General features: G+C 39.1%; 1 protein-coding gene across 2 annotated transcripts in view; it reads left to right on the top strand.

The window, feature by feature from the left end:
• Positions 1 to 20442, top strand: part of ALKBH8 (alkB homolog 8, tRNA methyltransferase) — a 45086-nt gene that overhangs the window by 8848 nt on the left and 15796 nt on the right. For both annotated transcript variants that reach the window (XM_063394585.1, XM_063394584.1), the window contains exons 7-9: positions 403 to 498; positions 1860 to 1964; positions 4823 to 4893. In XM_063394585.1, the coding sequence (XP_063250655.1) occupies positions 403 to 498; positions 1860 to 1964; positions 4823 to 4893 (272 nt within the window). The remainder of the gene's footprint in view (positions 1 to 402; positions 499 to 1859; positions 1965 to 4822; positions 4894 to 20442) is intronic.

Here is a 20442-nt window from a genome sequence, read left to right as displayed (position 1 = left end):
TTATGCTGACCTTAGCTAATGTGTAACTTGGTGATTAATGCGAATGACAGATCTAATTGTAGCTGTAGGATATTCAGCAGGTGTACATTCAGAGATCAGGGCAAGAAAAAGATGCATTAAGCTTGGCTCAAGAAAAATTGGTGTTCCCTGATTCTTGCATATACAAAACCGCCATCGCTTTGATTCAAAACAGCAGTGAATGTGATGCTTGATGAATTACAAAAGATAATGAGCAGAAGTGTGTGCATGAAGAACAAGGGTCACATACACCATTTTAACTGCTAATAAAGAATGTTTAGGCTTAACAGGTAGGATGGAATAGGGAAACACAGTAAATTGCCAGCAGCGTTTTGTGTAGTCTTATGTAGTCTGATCTTACTTTAAAGTTATGTATTTTTACAGCCCAGAAGACTTTAAAGCATAGAAGAGTAAAGCATTTTGGATATGAGTTTCGCTATGATAACAATAATGTCGATAAAGACAAACCATTACCTGGAGGTGAGAACTTCCCTGTTAAACTGTGCTTATTTTGCTCTGATGTTTGAAGCATTATGTAAAGCCTTTAGGCCTTGCTGAGTTATGGCTGTGAGAGTCTGGTTAAAGGAGAGCCTTTGTGGTATTTTAAGCACACAAAAAAGTGCTTCTGAATTTTGAGATTCATTCCAAATTATTGTTAATGCTTTAAGCTTGTTGTCCAGTCACCTGGAGCCAGAGGTTGCTGCCTTTTGTTGAGGTCTTGTTGAATAAGGCTTTTGGGATTGTACTTGTCATTCCATTTTAGCTTTTTGTTCCATAAAACAATTATGTGTTACAAATGGCATATTAATTTATTTGGGGCATGTGATGTATGTTGCTGTATATATTTATCTCAATCAGCTTGAAGCTTGCTGGATGCACACTGAAATAAAATTTCTTTTGCTCTGAAAGCAATTTTGTAAAGGTTTCAATAACTCATATTTGGAGTTGAAAGCTGTGAGTCAGAGCAAAGCAAGTGAGTCATCTTATAGAGTTAGATTTAAAAATAGTAAAATAGGAGAGTTAAATTCCTGTAAAACTTGAAGGTGTTCAAGGTGATGCATGTGTACTGGGGTGGATGTAGCATGCAATAATCTCTTATTATCTTGTTATTAGTATATTATTAATAATATATTAAGATTTTAACTGTGAAGCTGAATCAGTGTAAGAGAATTGATATGTGAATTGCTTTCTGGTCTCACAGACTCTTTTATGTGTGAGAAAAACGTAAACACTTATTGGGAAAGAACAAGAATAAAAATTGGTAGATTCATGGAAGGGACAGTAGTAACATGTTTGTTGGTGTTACCTTCAGCAGATTTTTTCAATCACTTCTTCAGGTACAATAGCAAACCAAAGCTTCAGTGGAGAACTATACCTTCCATTCCCGTTTCAAGACCAGCTTAACTTCAGCAGATTTTTTGGTGATATTTAATCTAATTCAGTAACATTTATTCCAGGGAATAAATTTTTTTAGAGAGCTCTCTGCACAACTGACTTGCTGCATAATAATTTTGCTTCTTGATTCCAACTTTTTTATTGTAATTGGTGAAAACTTTGCCTCTGATTTGATGTAGTTTTATTTTAGTACAATTTGTATTTGTAAGGAGTAATCTGCTTCTGAATGCAGAAGTCTTCGAAGAGTGTCGTAATTCCAAGATCTTAAAAATATATTGGACTTGAAGATTAGGCCCCCAATTCTGATGTGTGTTAGCAGCTGATGCAGAGTAATCATCATTAAAGATGGACTTGCATGTATATGAAGCTACTTCTATGTATTTTCCTGATTATACTTATTGTAAAACGCTGTCCTGTCTTGTTTACAGTTCTGTTTCTATAACTAGGTCTTCCTGAAATTTGCAACCCATTCTTGGAGAAGTGCTTAAAGCAGGGATATATCAAACATAAACCTGACCAACTAACTGTAAATCAGTATGAGCCTGGACAAGGTAAGTTTATTTGTCCCTCAAAAATTTCGAGCTCTTTATTTTCTGTAGTGGTTTAACCCTGGTAGGTAACTAAGCACCATGCAGCTCCTGTGAGGATACTTATGGGTTGAGATCAAGACAGTTTAGTAAGTTAAAAAAAAAAAAAAATCCTTGTCTACTGGCCAGTCAGCACTCAGCTAGTCCCTGAGTAATGACAGCCCTGGTAAATTTGACCCTTAGTGTTATTACTGATCATGATATCATATGATCATATGGAATATTCTTTTGGTCAGTTGTCCCAGTTGTGTCCCCTCCCAGCTTCTTGTGCACTCCCAGCTGGCTTGCTGGCAGGGAAACACAAGAACCATAAAAGACCTTGATGCTCTGTAAGCACTGCTCAGAAAGAGGTAAAACATCCATATATTATCTACACTGTTTTCATCACAAATCCATAGCACCATACAGTGGAACAAATAAAGTACATCCCAGCCAAGCCAGTACAACTTCACTAAAAAGCAGGAGAATCTAACATCTAACTGTAGAATGGTGTAGGGACAGGTTTCAACCTACAGGATTTTTACGCCCGTTTAGTGTATTTCCTCTGTGACCAGAGATGCTTTGAATCAAGACTAAAGTCTTAATACTGGTTTCTGCACATGGGAGCTTAGGTTCTGAAGTGCAGTTTTTGATACCACTGTTATGGAAGATGATGGTGTTTGAGTCCAAGGCCATGAACTATAAAAACTAACTATAAAAAGATATAGGAATAACTAGTCATATTTGGTCTTCTACTTGTATTGCTTCCTGTAGTGTGCATACAGTCTCCAGGAAATGGCTCTTGGTGTTAGTACATATGATATAATGTTAGTGCATGTGATATATGGAGTCTTAAGTATGATGCAAGCAGTGTTCACTTATCTTAGAAATCAGAAATTACTGCATTTTTTGTAATTTTTCCCAAACTGGAGGCTTCTGAAGAAAAATAAGATGCTAATCCCACTTCTAGGGGATAAATCACGTGCTGTACTTTTTGTTAAGCTTAGTCATGAAGGTTAAGTATCTGGCTTGCTTTCCAGGGTGAGAATCTCATTTGTCCTTAGGAAGAAGGAACAATGGCTTTCCTCTCAGAATTAATGTCTGACAGCTATTACAGTGTCTGCTGAACGAGGGTCTGAAAAGCTGGTGCTATTTGTTTGTGTATCTGACAATCTGTTAGATTGATCTAGTTGTGTACTGCTGGCTGGGACATCTAAGGAGATTAATTTAACTTGTAGATTTCTACCAAGAATGGAAGCAGGTTTTTTTAAAAAAAATTCAACAAAAACCCAAGCTCAAAGCCAAATACACTTTCCTAAGTGCAAATCATTAGGATATGATTGAGCATAGAGTGCAGTCAGATTAATACTGTCTACATCTTGGTTCTGAGCCATTTTTTCACTGGAAATTATACTTGAAATTTTAGAAAGTGAGTTATGGCTATGAGTATCTAAGCTGGAGGGGCCACACATAAGATACATTAAACAAGGTGGGTAGGTCAGTGTAGTCTTGGTTGAATTATTGGTGACAGTGTGGAGCACTGTCAATGTTCTCCTGCTGCACAGTGAATTGCAGACTCCAGTGTGCCTCTTAAAGCACAGCCTCAGTGCTTTGTACCGAGGCAAAGTTATGAGCCATGACAAGCAGCTATCTATCTGTCCTTGGTTTTCAAGTCTCACTGATTTTCTGTCAGATTAAATGTTGGTCTCATAAAACACTTATATTGTTTTCACTGAAACGAATGGAATTCAGAATATTTGCATCTGGATGTAAAATCTGCTGTATAATAAGGGTGCTTTGTAGAGTTGACTGACACGTTAGAAAAAAATGTTTTCAACTCAGAAATTCTCTACAGAGTCCAAAATGAACTTGGGTAGAATTTTTAATAAACAAATGAAACTGTTTCCGTTTGGATGGTATAGGAATGACCCTGTCTGCCTCAGCCTGCAGCTGCAGCTCTCCCAAGCTGTCTGCTGTTCCCCCGTGCCCCACTGCTGACTGCCGTTCCCCACCATGTGGTGAGATCTTGCTGTGGCATGCACGCTGCTCTTCTAGCACTTGGCATTAAAATGTGTGACACAAGCTGCAGCGATTGGCAGTTCCTTTCCAATTAGCAGATCTGAAAGAGAAATCTAAACAAACCCTACAAACTGACTGTCCTTTTGGCAATTCTCAGTTATGTGTGTGTATTCACACGCACTGGCAGATGTATGACCCAGGGTTAGCCTAGCAGTGATGTGCATTGCCTAGGAAGTGCAAAGCAGAGGCAGGACTTGATCCTAACAGTGCCTGCCTCAGAGGTAGTAGGTCCTAATGCTGAAGCTGAAGTCCTTAATGCAGTCATTTGCTTAGGAAGTAAAGAGATTTGAGATTACTCCTGTGGGAAGGGAGTGAGGAAGAAATGTGTGGTCATGGATGAACTAAAGCCCAGAATTGCCATATGTACCATAACTGTTGGTGCCAAGGGCTAAACTGCCTGCAAGGAGAGCAAAGTGCTTGAGCTGCTCTCTACAGCAGGGAGAGCATTTGGAGTCATCCAGGTGTGAGTGAGGCCTTAAAGTAACCTGAACTATGTTCTTGGTATTTCTACTGATTATACAAGACACTTAGGTTAATTGAGTCCATCTAATCTGAGTGTGTAAATAAGATAATTGCCCTGAATTCTTATGGAAGGCAATTCACTTTTTTATGATAAGTTTTGTTTGTTTGACCATATATATATCTCCCAGTTTTCCATGTGGACATCCATAGAAACAGAGCTTTCTAATGGAGATAGGACTCTATTACTGTTATTGTTATTATTATTATATTGACTTTTTTGTTGTTTGGTTTTTTTTAAACAGGAATCCCCCCTCACATTGATACACATTCTGCTTTTGAAGATGAAATAATCTCTCTCAGTTTGGGAGCTGAGGTAAACTTAATGTCTGCATGTTGTCTGATGCTTTACTGAGTAGTTCTATTTTTATACTCTTTGTTTGATTTTTCTTTGGTGTCTGTCCACATTTGTCCAAACTTAATATCAGGTATGAAAGGTGGTGTGATATACTAATTAAATAAGGAACTGCAATACAGTGTTGTCACTGGAAGATTTGCCAGTGATACCAAGGATTTTTAAATCTTGGCATCCGGGTCTCCAATGATCTTTTCATCTTTATTTCATGCTTTAATATCACATATTCTGCCTCAGTACTGCAGCCCTGGGCTTTCTTATCGTTTCCATTTCAATGAAGAGGCTGACTGGCACAGATGCCCTGTTACTTCATTGATAGAACACCATAAGCAGTGCATTTCTAGGTTTCTGTATTACAGCATACCTTTGTGATGGTCTCAGAGAGGACCAAAAGCACAGTGATTTTAATCACATGAAAAATACAAACCTTTCTGGGAAGTGGACTGCCTGGAGCTGGAGTTTTGAAGCTGTAAAAGGTTGGAATGTTTACATTTTAACAAGGGACACAGCCAGATTTGGACTATTTCTAGATATTTCAGGTGTAGTTATTGGATTACAGCCTGTTAGGTGTCTCACAAATTTCAGTGCCTTTTCCTAATGAGCCATAAATACACTTTTCAGGTGCAGGCAATCAAAGCACAGATGTAGTAAAACAAGCCAGTGGCCCATGAAATCCTGCATTATTTGTGGCTTTTCTTTCTAGTACTTTTATGATTTCTTTGGGGTTTTGTGCACCTAGCTCTTCATCTGATTTTAAAATTAAAATATTAGCTGCACTAATATGTGAGTTACCTATTTTAGGAGTGAAGCCCCCTTCTCTGTTCCCATTAAATCTTACCATGGGCAAAATTTGCACACTCTGTTAATAAATAATAATAATAATTAATTATCACAATTATTATGTAATTACTCTATCTATGTTAATAAATAATAATTATTATTTATTACACATATAGCATCAGCCTGTGGTGTCTTTCTCTTCCTCTCTTTATTTTTCTCTCTGTAGGATGAAGTTTTTTCCTACCTGAACACATTAGGCTGCAATGTGGTGGAAAACATGCATAAAGCCACGTGTCTTGTCCTTTCTTTGTTCTCCTCAACAGTAAATGCACACATTTTCCATAAAAAGTTCCATAAAGAAATAACCTTGCAACCCAGCTGGTTTTGTATTCTGTTTTGGAAATTGGCAGACATTTCGGAGGCAAAAAAGGAAGCAGAATGCCTCATTATACTGAGTAATGGAAAGAGCATTTCTTTCAATTTCTTATATGCTTGTCCCTCCAGGATCTGACTTAGGCAGATTGTGCTAATTAATAACTACGATAAATACTTTGGCTTATGAAAAAGATGTCTAGCAGAACAGAGGACTTAAAACAAGCACTCTCCTAGCCTGGTCACTGAATTATCACTACAGATTCTCAAACTTCTTATATCATCTTCACAGGCCCACAGAACTCTTTAGGTTGGAGGTAATCTCTTATCACATAGCTCAAACTCCTGCTTAAGTAGGGTCAGCAAAACTAGGTTGTCCAAGACTGTGTCTGGTTGTGTTTTGAATATGTATGCAGATGGAGACTCCAGAACCTCTGTAAGCAATCTTTTATAGTATTTGACCTCTGTCACAATAAAAATCCAAACTGTTTCTTTGTTCTGATGGAATGGCATGGGTTTTAAATTGTGCTTATTGTTTTTTGTCCTGTTGATGGACATTGTTAAGAAGAATCTGACTCCTTCTTCTTAATTCCTTTCCATCAGTCATTTGTACACATTAATAAGAGCCATCTTACCTGACCCTGAACCATCCCTTGTCCAGGCTGACCAGTCTGAACTCTCTCAGCATCCCCTTATGTAAAGATACTCCTTAATAATCTTTATGGCCCTGTCTTGGGCTTGCTCCAGTAAGTCCATGGCGTTCTTGTAGTGGGAAGCCCAGTCCTGTACCAGTACTGGACAGAGTACAGGAGATGCTCCCTCACCAGCGCTGATAAGTGAGGAAGGATCACCTCTCTTTACCAGCTGAGTGCTCTTCCTAATGTAACCCAGGACGCTGTTAGCCTTTTTTTCTCCAAGAGAACATTTCATGGCTCATATTAAACTTCTTGTCACCAGGACCTCAAGGTCATTTTTTGGCAAAGCTGCTTTCCTGCGCATCAGCTCCCAGGGGTACATGGGATTATTCCTGACCAGGTGCAGGACTTTGCACTTCTGTTTGTAAAATTTCATGAGGTTCCTGTTGGCAGCAGTTGTCCAGCCGGTCCAGATCCTTCTAAATGGTGGCACAACTGTCTGGTATCAGCCACTTCTCCAGGTTTTATGTTATCTGCACACATCTGAATGTGTGCTCTGCCAAATCATCCAGGTCACTAATGAAGTTGTTAAGCAGTGCTAGCCCCAGTATCAATCTCAGGGGCAGCCCACTAGTGCTGTGTCTCCAAGTGCGCTTTGTGCCACTGCCCTTTTCAGTGGTACCTTGCAACCTAACTCATCTTACTGAGGATCAGTCTTTTCCTCAGTGGGGAATGAGTTTATCCAGTAACAAAGCACTTTGTACTGTTTTGCTAGAGGAATCATTGTAAGTTTGTTTCTGCAAACCTGATTTATGTTGAAAAAGGAATAGTTATTGGCATGCATGCTCATTTTAAATATAAACAAATAGTTTTGAGAAATAAAGGCATAATTCTTCACAACACTGCATTTGTCTTGCATCAGCTAATCTAAAGCAATCCAGGTTCTTATGCCTGTTTGCAAACAGTATGGAAATGGAGGTGTGAGTTTCTCTTTCCTGTCTTAGTCTCATGAAACGGCTTTATCAAGAGGCACAGAGTGGCCAAGTGGTTACCCTGGTTGGTGCAATCCATCGTGTTTTGAGGAGTTTACAAGATGGATTAAACTTGTTTTGAAGGAGGAAAATCTCATTATTCTTTTACACTTCTGCCTAGCTTATAAAAACTACTGAATAGTTACAGGGCAAAGCAGTGAGAGGTGATTTGTCTCGTCCTATAATACTTCAGGAAAAGTGAGGGTCTCAGGCTAATCATTCCTGTTTGAAACCCATTTCTTTGCCATCTCCTGGGAAACTGCAGAATAAAATGAGACTTCTAGAATGTCCTGTGGGCTTGTAATTGCATTTTATAGATCACCACATTCTGTCTTCATAGGAGCCAATATACTGAAAATATTAATGAATTGTCAGTTTCAATGCTCTGTTATTGAATGCAACTTCCTTTTATTCAGAAATTGTCATACTAGGAAAGACAAGGCAATGTGTTAAATTTAGGTGAGCAATCTTTTATTAAATGTAATGGCAAATCATGCTCTGTTTCCATGAATTTGAACAAAGTACTGCAAAACAGGGATCAGTCCTTTCTGTTGAGAGTTTTGGTTTTATTTCACTTAGGTGTTATTTTCCGTGTCTCCATTTGGTGTCTCTAAAGATATGCAGTTTTACAGTATTTCATCTTAGAAGCCTGGCCAAGTTTGCAGCTGTCTCAAAAGAATCCTAATTTTAAAGCCTGTGTCAAATTTCACTTTGCAGGTTTGCAGCAGGAGCTTGATCAATATTGAGATTTCTGTTTTTCCACTTTTGCTAATTTGTCATTTTACATGCTGCTGTGTAAGCCTTGATTAATTAAAACTTTAGAAATACAGAGGTAACATTTCTATTTCGTGCTAAGTAGTGCTATGAATGTATGCAGCCCATAGAAGAATTTTGCCTTCCTGTCTGCAGCTCTTACTCTCAGTCTAAAGTTACCAACACCCTGCAGTCCCTCCTCGTTGTCTCTGCCCTGCCATGGGACACCCACTGCGCCCTGCCAGAGAGCAAAGCACAGTCATAGTTGGCTCAGAAGGGCTGTTGTGTTGGCACAATATCCTGATTTATGTTCCTGTGTCCCATTTTCCTAAGATGCAGCCCCAGGCTTGTCATTCTCTTCTCCTTAGCTCTGCTTTTCCTTGCCTTACTCTGCTTCCTATCCCTTGGGCTGGCAAAAGGCTGGTACAAACTGAGAGCTGCTGTGATGCTCTGTCTAGGCCTGACCTAATGTCTGAGGAAGGAAAGCTTTAAGGATGTCAGCCAGATTGTGGATCAAGGTTAAAGAGGGAGGCTCATATATGGATCATCCTTGACCTCTGCCTAGCTCCTGTTCATCTGAACACATTCGTCATCTCTTAGCCTGTGGATCTTAAGTGCTTTGATCTATAAAGAAAACCTGTGACTCTCTTAAGCCTTGAAAGCAGAGCAATGTTTCAAAGAAAAGCTTCACCAGACCTTTTGAACAACCTTTGAGTATGGTCATTCTAGAACTGATAGAGTGAGATATGCTGCTTCTTTTCATCTCTCAGTCTGATGATTGACCCTTTTTCTGGCACTTCTGCTTCTTATCTGTTGATCTATTTCCAATCTGTCTTGGCTAACAAACAGAAACCTGTAGCTGGTATAGCACCAGCTGTTTCTGTAATAGCTGAGAGGTTTTATGAGCAGCCTTTAGAAAGTCTAGACTGTACCCAGCCTTTGATAGTTAGCAGCTGTTTTGTGTCTTGCATGAGCTTTAATAAGATAGGCAGGCACTGGATATTGCTGTGTGATCCAGCTCTTACTCTGCTTATCTTGGTTAGTTGCTAATTCAGTTTAATTTGCTGTTTACATATATATTGCTTTAATTTTCTTGTAAGGGAAGGCAGAAAGCATCTTACCTATTTAAAGAATTTCTATGGTAGTGGCTATATCATAGGTTTTTTTCTCTGTCTATGCTGGCAGGATGATGGTAGTGGGTGAAATAGTAGTAATTGCCATCACTATTTAAAAAGAGATTGTATTAACAGAATCAAATGGTCTCTGAACCCAAATGGGGGGCACTAATTTTAATCACTACAACCTAGTGCTGAGTTTAGATGTTTGCTCAGATGAGGTAGGATTCCTAAAGCTCGGTAATGTGCTTTTCCAATCTGTAAGACAGGTGCCACTCAAGAAACATGTCTTACAGTCATGGATTTTATTGGTTCTTGAAGAACAGCAATTTGCTGTGGTTTAAGCTGGAAATCCAAATGGACTTTATTTATAATTCTATGCCAAGTTTAGTTGGCTTGTTCCATTTAAAGTGGTATTTAATTTTTGAAAACTAATGAGGAGCTGCTCCATGTGAAAGCTGTGCTGAGCACCACAAGTTAAATGCATCAGGCTTCATAAATCTGTCTTTCCTGTTTGCATTTGCTCTTTATAGATATGTCCTATGTGTTTCTTTCTGACCATGTCATAGCATGATGGACTGTCACTGAGCTAGGATGAGATACAGGCACTGTCAAAATCAAGGGACAAGTTCCTTTTAATGCAACTGAACATTGAAATATGCCATCTGATATAAGCAACAAAGCCTGCAGCCCCTTCATGGAAATTCTTACAGCAGTCTAACTGCCTCATTTGGCAAAGGTGAAGCATTCTGTTCTGAGTTTTTATTTCTGTGCTGGATGTCTCTTCCCCATTTGTGTACAGGATTCTGTTCACAGATGCCAACACATCCTCCTGACTTTTCTACCTGATGAGTTAATTTAACCTTTGGAAGGATTTTGAAGGCCCAGCTTTCATGTAAACTGTTCAGAGGGAACCTGTCTTGCAGTAAAAAAAAACCCCTCCTTGGTTGTTGATAGGCTAATTCCTCTTTTCGCCAAGGGTAACAAGGGCACTGCACCCATGGTGCAATTAATGCAGACAAGCATTTGTTTCCCAGTTCCACTGTAGAATCTGCTAATCAATTTCAGTTTATGCTGAGATGGTACAAGAAGAGCATTTGGTCAGAATTGCGCCCAGAACAATGATGTGATAGCATTATTCCTCTAGGAGCTTTCTCTGGTGTCTTCTCAGCTACTTGGGAAGAACATAATCAAAGCTAAGGTATGACAGAGCCATATTTCAAAGTTTTAGATAAAAATATGCTTAAATATGCTTTTTTGCTCCCCCTGCATATTGGTGAGACATTATGGTTTCTAGCTGCCTCTTTGTCTGAGCTGGGCATTTACTACCAGTGGGCCAATACCAGGTAAATAAGTCTGCCAAGGTTTGTCTCCTGTCTCCCTTCTGTTGGATTTATACCTGCCTGCCTTCCTCTCCATAGAAGGAAGAAACTTACCGTCTCCTGTGCCTTTCCATAAAGCTGTTGCCCACTGTGCAAAGCCTACTAGCTCCTACTTTAGTGCTGAGGAAGGCAGACACCCTGTGATTTGATTGCTGTGGGTTCTCTGATCTGAGGAATGTGCTGTGACTCGCTGAGCTATTTCTACTGGGTCTGCTAGAGTGGGAAGTTGCCTTATTCCATTCTCTGTTGTGATTTTGTTTCCTGGTCCATTATTTTGGCTACTGAGGGGGAAGGCAGAGCTGCAGCTCCTCCTGGTTCTTACCAGTTTGCTTTCTTCACAGTCAGTTGGTTGTTCTTTTTAGCATCTTGTGTTTTGTTTGAGCTGTTTAGTGTTGAGAAGGGGTTGTGGGAAGAATGTGTTCTTTGTCTCCTGAACTCCTTTGGGCAGTGTATCCAAGTGAATGTGGAAAGAGAGATAAATGAAACTGCAATTAGGAAGAATTTGAAAATTAAATCCACTCAATATCACATAGAAAAATACATAGGGAAGCTATAAAGAATGTCATATGGTTCCAGTTATTTTTTGTGTGATTGTGAGAAAACTCCTACTGTGACTGAAATCTTTCTAAAATGTTTGCAGTCTGCAGTAGGGCTTACGATTTTCTGATTAGGGTCATAACTGCTAAATAATGAAGGAAAACTTTCACTTAATTCCTTTACCAACTTGATTCTGTTTTAACAGAACCTGTTGTCTCCAGGCAATTTGCTGTTTCTGTAGTGTGCTTATTTTGTATGCTGAGGCAGCACCACTTCATTTTCAATTCTCAGACGTCTGGCTGTTAAGGCACTACCGTGACACACAAATACAGATACTGAATTTTTCAGTGGAAGCAAATGTACTCTCTAAAAAGTGTCTTGCTATTCCCTAGCTTTTGCTACATATTTCTAATTGGTTTTCATGTGGTAGGAAAAATGTAGATAGGTAACAATCTTGAAAAAACATTATATTATGGTATACAGTACCACTCACTTTAAATTAAAATCTTTTTTTTTCTCTTTTGGGTTTCATGTCTCCCATGTATCCTTCACTATGATACATGAGCCATTCTTCTGTGGTGGTGAGATGAATTAACTATTTAAATATGAAATTTCTATTTATTCCAGGGAAGAAAATACAGTTATTTTAATAAAAGAAAAGAAGCATCAGATAGGAGACTATCAAAAGCAGTGCAGTCAATAGATTGAGGGAGGGGACTCTCCCCCTCTCCTCTGCTCTCAAGAGACCTTTCCTGGAGTGCTGCATCCAGCTCTGGGGCTGCCAGCATAAGCAGGACAAGGACCTTTTGGACTGGCAGGGGATCCTGTAATTGATAAGATATCTGGAGCTTCTGCTGTAAAGACAGGGTGAGAAAGTTGTGATTGCTCAACCTAAAGAAGAGGGGACTGTTAGCAGTTTTCCAGTACTTTAAAAGGGACCAACAGAAAAGTTGGACAGGTATTTTTTACCAGGTAGTGTAGTGACAAAATGTGGAGTAATGGTTTGATATTGTAACAGGGTAGATTTAGATTAGATATTAGGGAGAAATTCTTTACTGTGAGGGTGGTGAGACACTGGAAGTTGTGAATGCCTCATCGGAAGGCTTGAACCCATATAAGGTTTCAAGGCCATGCTGGATGGTGCTTTGAGCTGGTATAGGGGAATATGTCCCTGCCCCTGGCAGGGGATTTGAAACTAGATGTTTGTGTTGTCACTTCCAAACCAAGCTATTCTGTGATTCTATGAAAACTAACAGAGCATTTGAATTTACCTTTCAATTGGTATTTTTACTGATGAAATTGTTTTTGAATCACGATTTCATTTGTCATTCTTGAAATGTAGTTAATCTTTAAATAGAAACTTCTGTGATGTTTTTTAGTAGTTACTAATTTCTTGATTTTTTAAAGGATTTTTTATTTTGTCAAGAGGTTCATCAGTGGAAGTTACTTTAATTCCCCATGTTATTTTTAGAAGGTCAGTACTTGCTGCCTGAAATGAAATCCTGGTGTCTGCTACCAATTAAAAGCAAACAGGCTGAACTGGAGCATAAAAAAGTTATCTTTAGCTGTTACATTTTAACTGTACTTCAGTTTTGGAATTCAGTAAGGAAATCTAATTTCATTAGCTGTTGATGTCATCTCTATTGTCTTAGGAGCCTATTTTAAGACTGTGGCAAATTTCATGAAGAAATGCCTAGTCAGTCAATAATAATAATCACAAGTAGCCTATAAGCAAAGAAACAAGCTTAACTTGTTAAGCTCCTGCTGTGGTGTATTATCTGTCTTGGCTTTGGACGGAGCTTTGTAATAGCAGGAAGTGGAGCATGTGTGGTTTGAAGTCTGTCTGCATTTATCCTATCTTTCCAAATCTGAGTATTCTGCATGCTGTAATGTTCTGTTTCTGTTTTTCTTACCAGCTATGTTCTGGGAGGGGTTTCTCCACAGAGCTCTTGTTGACCTTTTGTAGAGCTGAACTTTTGCTGAGAAGCTGGCAATTTTGAGCAGTTAAAGCGTGCTGGAGCTGTCAGACCTGTGATGCTGATACACCTGACAGGAGGATTCTGTCAGTGGGAGAGCAGTGCCCTTAGCAGAGAAGCAAGTAGGCAGGCAGCCTCCTGCTGCTGCTGCCCAGGGGCAGTGCAGGGAAAACCCTGGTCTGCTGCTGAGGCAGCAGAGGAATGGTGGGAGGAAACCAGGGTTGATGGTGCAGCAGAAAGCAGAAAACTGGACACTTCACAGCTACTTGGGAGGTGGTTCTTGTTCCTCCTGCCCTTCCTGTTACTGCTTCATCTGTTCTGTGTGCGTTCAGAGAGTCAGTTGTAAATTCAAGGCCAGATGTTGAAGCCCTGGTTACAGCCCTTTTGTGTAACTTTGGCTGCATTATGAGAAGACAGTCATTGTGCTAATGAAGCAGATGGAGGGAATGACAGAAGAAAGAGATGAGATTGTTTATGATGAAAATCAGCAGTGTTGGAATACTGCCTATCCAAGTTTTAGAATGTGTTTTTCCTTTCTGGTTGTTTTCCTTGCTTTGAAATAACATGTCTATGTCAGATGTGTGGGAACTCTGTGGGGTGAAACATAGCAATTGAGTGATTGATAAAACAGTTTTCTTCAAAGGATTTTAAAGAAGTGTCTTTGTGTCATGCAATGTTTTGAATTATACTTTATGACCACAGGAAACATCATTAACTAAGAAGATGGCTTTCATTTGCTTTCATTAGTTCTTTGGGTTTTGTTTGGGTTTTTAGGGTTTGTTTGTTTGTTTGTTTCTTTTATTTTTTTGAGGGGGGGCTTAAGGATTATGTCCTTTTGACTGCTAAGGAATGAGATTTCTTCATGTATGTAAGCAATTTGTTTAAATTCATGCCCAGATCTTTGTTCCTCAGTAGATTTCCCTTTTACAATTAAGATGTAGAGGATTAAGAAACAGGCCATATGGTAGTTTCTATAGCAATAAATTAAAAACCATATCTTGTCAGCCCTTGTGAGATATGATGCAAGAATTAGTTTGGGAAGGCACTGTTTGCATGTCTTGTATCCTGGCAGTTCTCTTTCATTGTCATGATCTCTGGGACAGCTGTTAGATGCAGGTATGAGAAGGTCTAGCTGACCTTTGTTTCAAACAGTGAGTGCATAAATTCATCATTTCATCCCTTTGAATTATAGGTGTTCAGCACCACAGTGTTTCCATACTACTTTCTCACTATGTAGGGGCCAAGATTTTAGTGATGATAATAGTGCAGGAAGAGGTTTTAATTAAAGCAGAACTGTTTTAAACAGAGTTGAAGCATCTGATGAATCCATATTTGGATACATTATTTAATAACTTGTTGTCAATGGTATTTAGTCCACGATTAAGAGACTGAAATGTTAGTGTTTACAAGGAGGTGTGTACCTGTGCACTCATGCCTGAGCTCCTCTGTACTCAATGGGGATTGAATCAGTCCAGCCTATGGGGTAATTCAGCTCATGCTGAGTGAGACATCTCTTGTTTCATTTTATAGGTTTCCATTCCCTAATGGGTTGTTTTAAAATCTAAGGCCAAATGTAGATCTTGATCTTGAACTGATTTCCCTGTTTCCACCCTAGACTTAAAGTTAGCCTGAATTATATATTATTATATATTACAGCACTGCAAGCAGAAAGCTGAGACCTGCAGAGGAGAATAAGGTTTGATGAACAATGCCAGTGTTTGTAGAGAGTGAGGGAAGATGGTTGTCCACAATGTAGGCTAATGAACATGCAACATGTTTTACCATGCCTTGAAATAGACTGAACCTGCAAGGACTTGGGCTATTTTACAACAGCTGGTGGGTCTGTGCCACACTAGTACTTGGTATGAGTCTACACTTTGAATGTAAATATTTCAGGTCCTGTTTTATTCCAGTATTACTCAGCCAAAGCCTGGGTTTTGCTGTATCAGTTATTGTTTATATTGCATGCAGGCTTTATTCACTGTTCCTCACCCTGCTTCTGCTGTAGGAAACTTGCCATTAGAGCCTGTAATGGTTGATGACAGGATGATAAATGTACAGGCAGCATAGAATGGACATAAAATTACAGTTGAAGGGAGTCCTGCTTACGTGCAAGGTCAGAAACGTGACAGTTGTGTGTATTTCCACAGATATTCGTAAACAATCAATGGTTTAGAAAGGTGAGAAGTGCTTGTTGAATACTGAAGTGTTTCCCTTTCTACTTAGATATTGCCAGTCTCTTGAGAACTTTTGTAAATGTGTGGAAGAATTACAGATACACCACAGCATCACATAGACCATGTGCTACCACATTTAGGATCCTCTAAATATCACACTTGCATATAAATTTGTGGTTATTACAGAACAGCTGTGTCTGTGTTGTAAGGACTTGTTCAATGGTTTCTTGATGGACATTTGGTACAGTATTAGACATGTAAATAAGGATTACTTGCTTTCAGGAGTAATACATTAAGTGCAAGTCTGAGGAGATATAATTGAGAACGCAAAACTGCTTTCTTATGATGTCTGGGATTTCCATTTTAACAGACTGAGCCCTCTGGAGGCCATCAGGGTCAGGATGTGTAGCAGTCCTCCTGTGCTCTTCCATTGAACTGTACTCCATTAGAAAGCAAGTGATACAAAACCTTAGAACACCCATGGATGTGAGGAAAGATGCATGACTGAAAGAGTGGAAAATACTGCAGAGGAGACTGTCAGTAAAAGAAATTAAATGAAGACTAACAATATTAGTCTGTTGCTTTCTGTGAACTAAAAGAGTTTAAGCTAAGAGCTAGGAAGGCAATTTATTAAAGGATGAAGATGAAATGTTAGTGAGAATGAATAAATTGTTTCTTTTTGAGAACTTGACAGTGTCTTTGTTTCTGGATTTATAAAAGGACATCAAGGTTTTATGCTTTGGTTAGATAGCATTTTCCAGAAAGGAGAGCTCTATACCTGTTGGGGGAGGGGGGGGGGGGGAAGCAGTGGTAATGCAACTGTTACCTTTTACTGTAGGGATTGAAAGCCTTTTATATACTGGTTTAATATTCACCATTTAGTTTTAACACAGGTAATGATTTGAGAAGATGCAAAGACCACAGGTAATGTGCTGAATTACAAAAGAAACTTGATACTTTTAGAGGCCGTAGGAACTGACGTATTTAAAGGCTTTTGACAAGGAATCAACTTGAGAAGGCATGTGAGTGAAACACAAAAATTTGTAGCAGCTGTGAGTGATCTTGGAGTGGGAACAGCAGCAGTCAGAAGTTGGTGGTATGGTGTCAGAAGTACCACCAGTGTCCCAACCTCTGCCAAGGCTGGGCAGAGCAGCCAGCCCACTGGACATCACAAGGAGCTGGCATCTAGCTTAGTGAGGTGACTGATGATGTCTAATAACTTGGAGCTGGAGATAAATCCCTGTGTACAAAAGGAGAGTGGTGTATATTTCAGCTAGCTGGGACAAGGCTTTCAGAGGATTAGAAGCTCCTCCATCCAACCGTGGTTAGCTTGAAAATTATAATAGTTTTTCTCTTCTTGTGCACTACCTGAATCTTTTAGACAGAGGCCAGACAGTAAGGGAATTTGTATCATGGAGTCAATGGAATAACTAGGAGAGATACTGGTGTGCTGTTCAGTGGATGCACTCAACTCTGTGGGCTTATCAAGAAAAATCGTAACAAGGTGAGACCTCAGATATAAGAGAATGAAGCACTGACCATATATTGAAATATTTTTTAAACACTCATATGCTAGACTTTGATTAAGAAGAAGAAAGGCATAGATACTTAAAATGACACAGAGAATCCAGGAAGATAGTAACATGTTGCATGGATGGAAAATTGAATACAATTTTTGAAGAAAGAAAGCCTCGTAAGTGCATTAAGCATCTGAGTAACATCACCATAGTGCCTTAGTGGATAAACAGACTTAGCAAGATACGGTATGCTTTGGTATAGATCTGGTATGGGGGAGGCCTGAACATGTGTTGAGAGATTTCTGAGAAAGGCAATACTGAAATAGTTCATCGTCACGATTCTCAGTGCTGCACTCGTGTTCTGATGTATGGCCAGAGAACATGATACACGATATAAAGATCTGCATATACTACAAAAGGTAAATTTGCTATGATGTGCATTATTCAGGAAAGAGAATCCTAATTGCTTTCGTTTTAAAATTCAGCATTTTCTGAATCCCCAATTTTTGAATTTAGCATGTTTTTTGCGGTGAAAAACCATGTATGTTACCAATTAATTGCCTTGGTCCTGTGTGAGCCAGCAGGCTCTTGTCTTTGCATAGAGCCCCACTGTGTTGTTCAAGCTCCATGTGTGGGCTTTAAACCTCTCAACTGTTTTTGAAGTAGACATTCTTTTTCGTTTGTTTTACTTGTGGGAAACTGTTACGTAGGCTGATAATCTGTCTTTTCTCTCTGAAAATTCAGTAAATAATGTCAGAGACTTGAGAAAAATTCCACATTGTGCTTTTTTTAGCTTTAGAGTATGTTTCGTCTAAGGTAGTCTATTAACATCAAATACAAGTTGCATCAGAGACAAAGCTTAGAAAAATAATTGTCAATCCCCACTGTAGCTGGGAATTTCTTATTGACATTGTCCTTATAGCTCTTTAGCATTATTTCTGTTTTGCCTTTGAGTCTTTACTTGTGTGATAGCCCTTCATTCTCCTACTCTTTCATGAAGTACAGTACCACTGCACTGAAAGCTGGTGCAGACTTCTGCACCCTGAGGTGTTAAGGAAAAGATACTTTATTCCCTTTTTATGTTGGATTATTTTCTGATTTTTGCACTTTGCCATATTTTATGCCACAGGAACAATGTTTGCGATGTGGGTGTCTCTTTGCTTTGATGTTTAGCCATCCTTGAAAACTCTTTACTGCTTCATGTGCTCCCTTGTCCTGAACATGCTCTCTTAAATAACTTGGCATCATGACAAGTTATTTAAAACCACAAGTAGATACTACCTGTTTGTTTAAGATTTTTTTTTTTTGCTATATTCAGGGGCACATTTTTTCCATAGTAGAATGAAAAATGGTAACATTATATAGCACCAACTGTTTTTATTTTTTGACTGTAATCCTTGGATGATGCACCATGAGCTAGCTGGAAATTTGATCTTTATTGACTCTGCCATCTAAGAAAAAAAAGAAAAGAGGTAAAAACAAAAATAGTAATTGGAAATAGCTCCTGTGGAGCAAAGCTGTCATGAAGCAGATTGATTCAGCAGTGGCAAAGTTGCTTTATTGATTGTAAATCCTTAGTAAATTAAAAAGAGGACCGAATGCGTTAATCTTCTGTGTGCGTGTGTGTTTGACAGTGACAATTGAGAATGCTCTGCCAGCATAAAGACACATAGAGGAGTGTGGGAATGTTATCCACTTCAGTCAGTAACAGGCTTGCCAGAGATAAGAACAGAGTTCTTCAGAAATCCTTTTGGGTTGAATGTTCTTTACTGTGCTGTAAACAAAGGAGAGAAGAACTGCTCCTGCTTGGTTTTTCAAGCATTCAGGTGCAATTAATCTAGGTAAAGGAATGAAGCATAGGAATTATAATAATTTTCTTCAGATGTTCCTTAGATTTTATTCTCTGTCTCAATTGCAATGTCAAATTTGTTGTTAATACATCAGTGCAAAACTTTACTATATTCTAGCTGAGGACCTCAGTCTGCTTCATAAACAAAAGTCAGTTTTGGATTTGGATTTTGACTCTTTTAATTACTGCTAATTGCTTGATGTCATTGCCCATTTGCAAGTAAATTAATCTTTTATTTATATTTTCCTTCCCAAATCATCACAGCTTCTCTTAAGGATGAAATTCAGTTAGATGGGGAGCAGCTACACAAAGTGAGATTATAGTACAGAAGCTTTCCCTTCCCAGAAAAGCGGTGAGCAGGAACAGAGCTGGGATTCTGTTCTGGTGAGGACTAGGTGTTACCAAGATAAGTTCTTGCTTTTCAGCCTCAAATTCTGCACCATCAGAAATTTTGTTTCATGTATTTCTTGTTGGGTTAGCGTAGTTGACATTCAGCCAGGGTAACATGCTCTTCTCTCTTTTCTTGCCACTGCTGCCTGAAAACTCCAGCTGGCATGGATAGTTTTGTGGTTTCTCATTCCCAATGTGTCACCTGCCTATAGCGCACTCTGAACCTCTGTTGGTTTTGGATGAATAGTTGTTTACAGGACAGGGTTTGAGGAGCATCTTCTGTGAAGAGACTCTGAGGCGACACAGACAAAAAGGGGAAAAAGGAATTGGAGATGAATGAGGTAAAACAGCAGAGAAGGCAGGGAGCTGGAGATACTGTAAGTATCTCTATAAAGTATATATAGTATATAAAGTATATAATATATATAAAGTATATACTGTGGTACTATAAAGTAGTTTTCCCACTACTTCTTTGGGAGTCACCAGCCTGGCATACAGAAGTGGAAGGGAAGAAGGTCCTCTTTTGGGCCCTGGAGGGAGATGGGAACTAGAAATACAGGGGACCCATTAGAGGTTTCCTCATTGATTCATGGATAAAGTGCAGTTCTTTAATATCATCTGCAAGAACAGAGCTTTGTAGTTACTACTGACTCAGAAAGAGGACCAGTAACAGGATTCCCTTCAGGAAGGAATCTGGACATTCTTGTGTTCAGTTTATTATGCCATGCTGCTGAAGAACCTGGACTCTATCTTGTCCTCTCACACCTGTCCCCAGCAGCAGTGAGCCAGAGAGGCAAAAGACACACTGAGGCATCATCTCACCCATTTCATCCTACCACTTCACTCCCCATTTCTTTTCATGCTTTTTCTTTCCTTACTTGCTGGTCCTGATTAGTTATCTTCTGATTTATTTGCCTTGCCAGATAGCTGCATACTTTTACAGAGACTTGCTGCTACTTGTGCTTTACAGGACAGCATCCCCATCAGATTTGTAAA

This window comes from Prinia subflava, chromosome 3 (assembly GCF_021018805.1).
Source record: "Prinia subflava isolate CZ2003 ecotype Zambia chromosome 3, Cam_Psub_1.2, whole genome shotgun sequence".
Lineage (NCBI taxonomy): Eukaryota > Metazoa > Chordata > Aves > Passeriformes > Cisticolidae > Prinia > Prinia subflava.
This window is presented reverse-complemented; position numbering and strand designations above follow the sequence as displayed.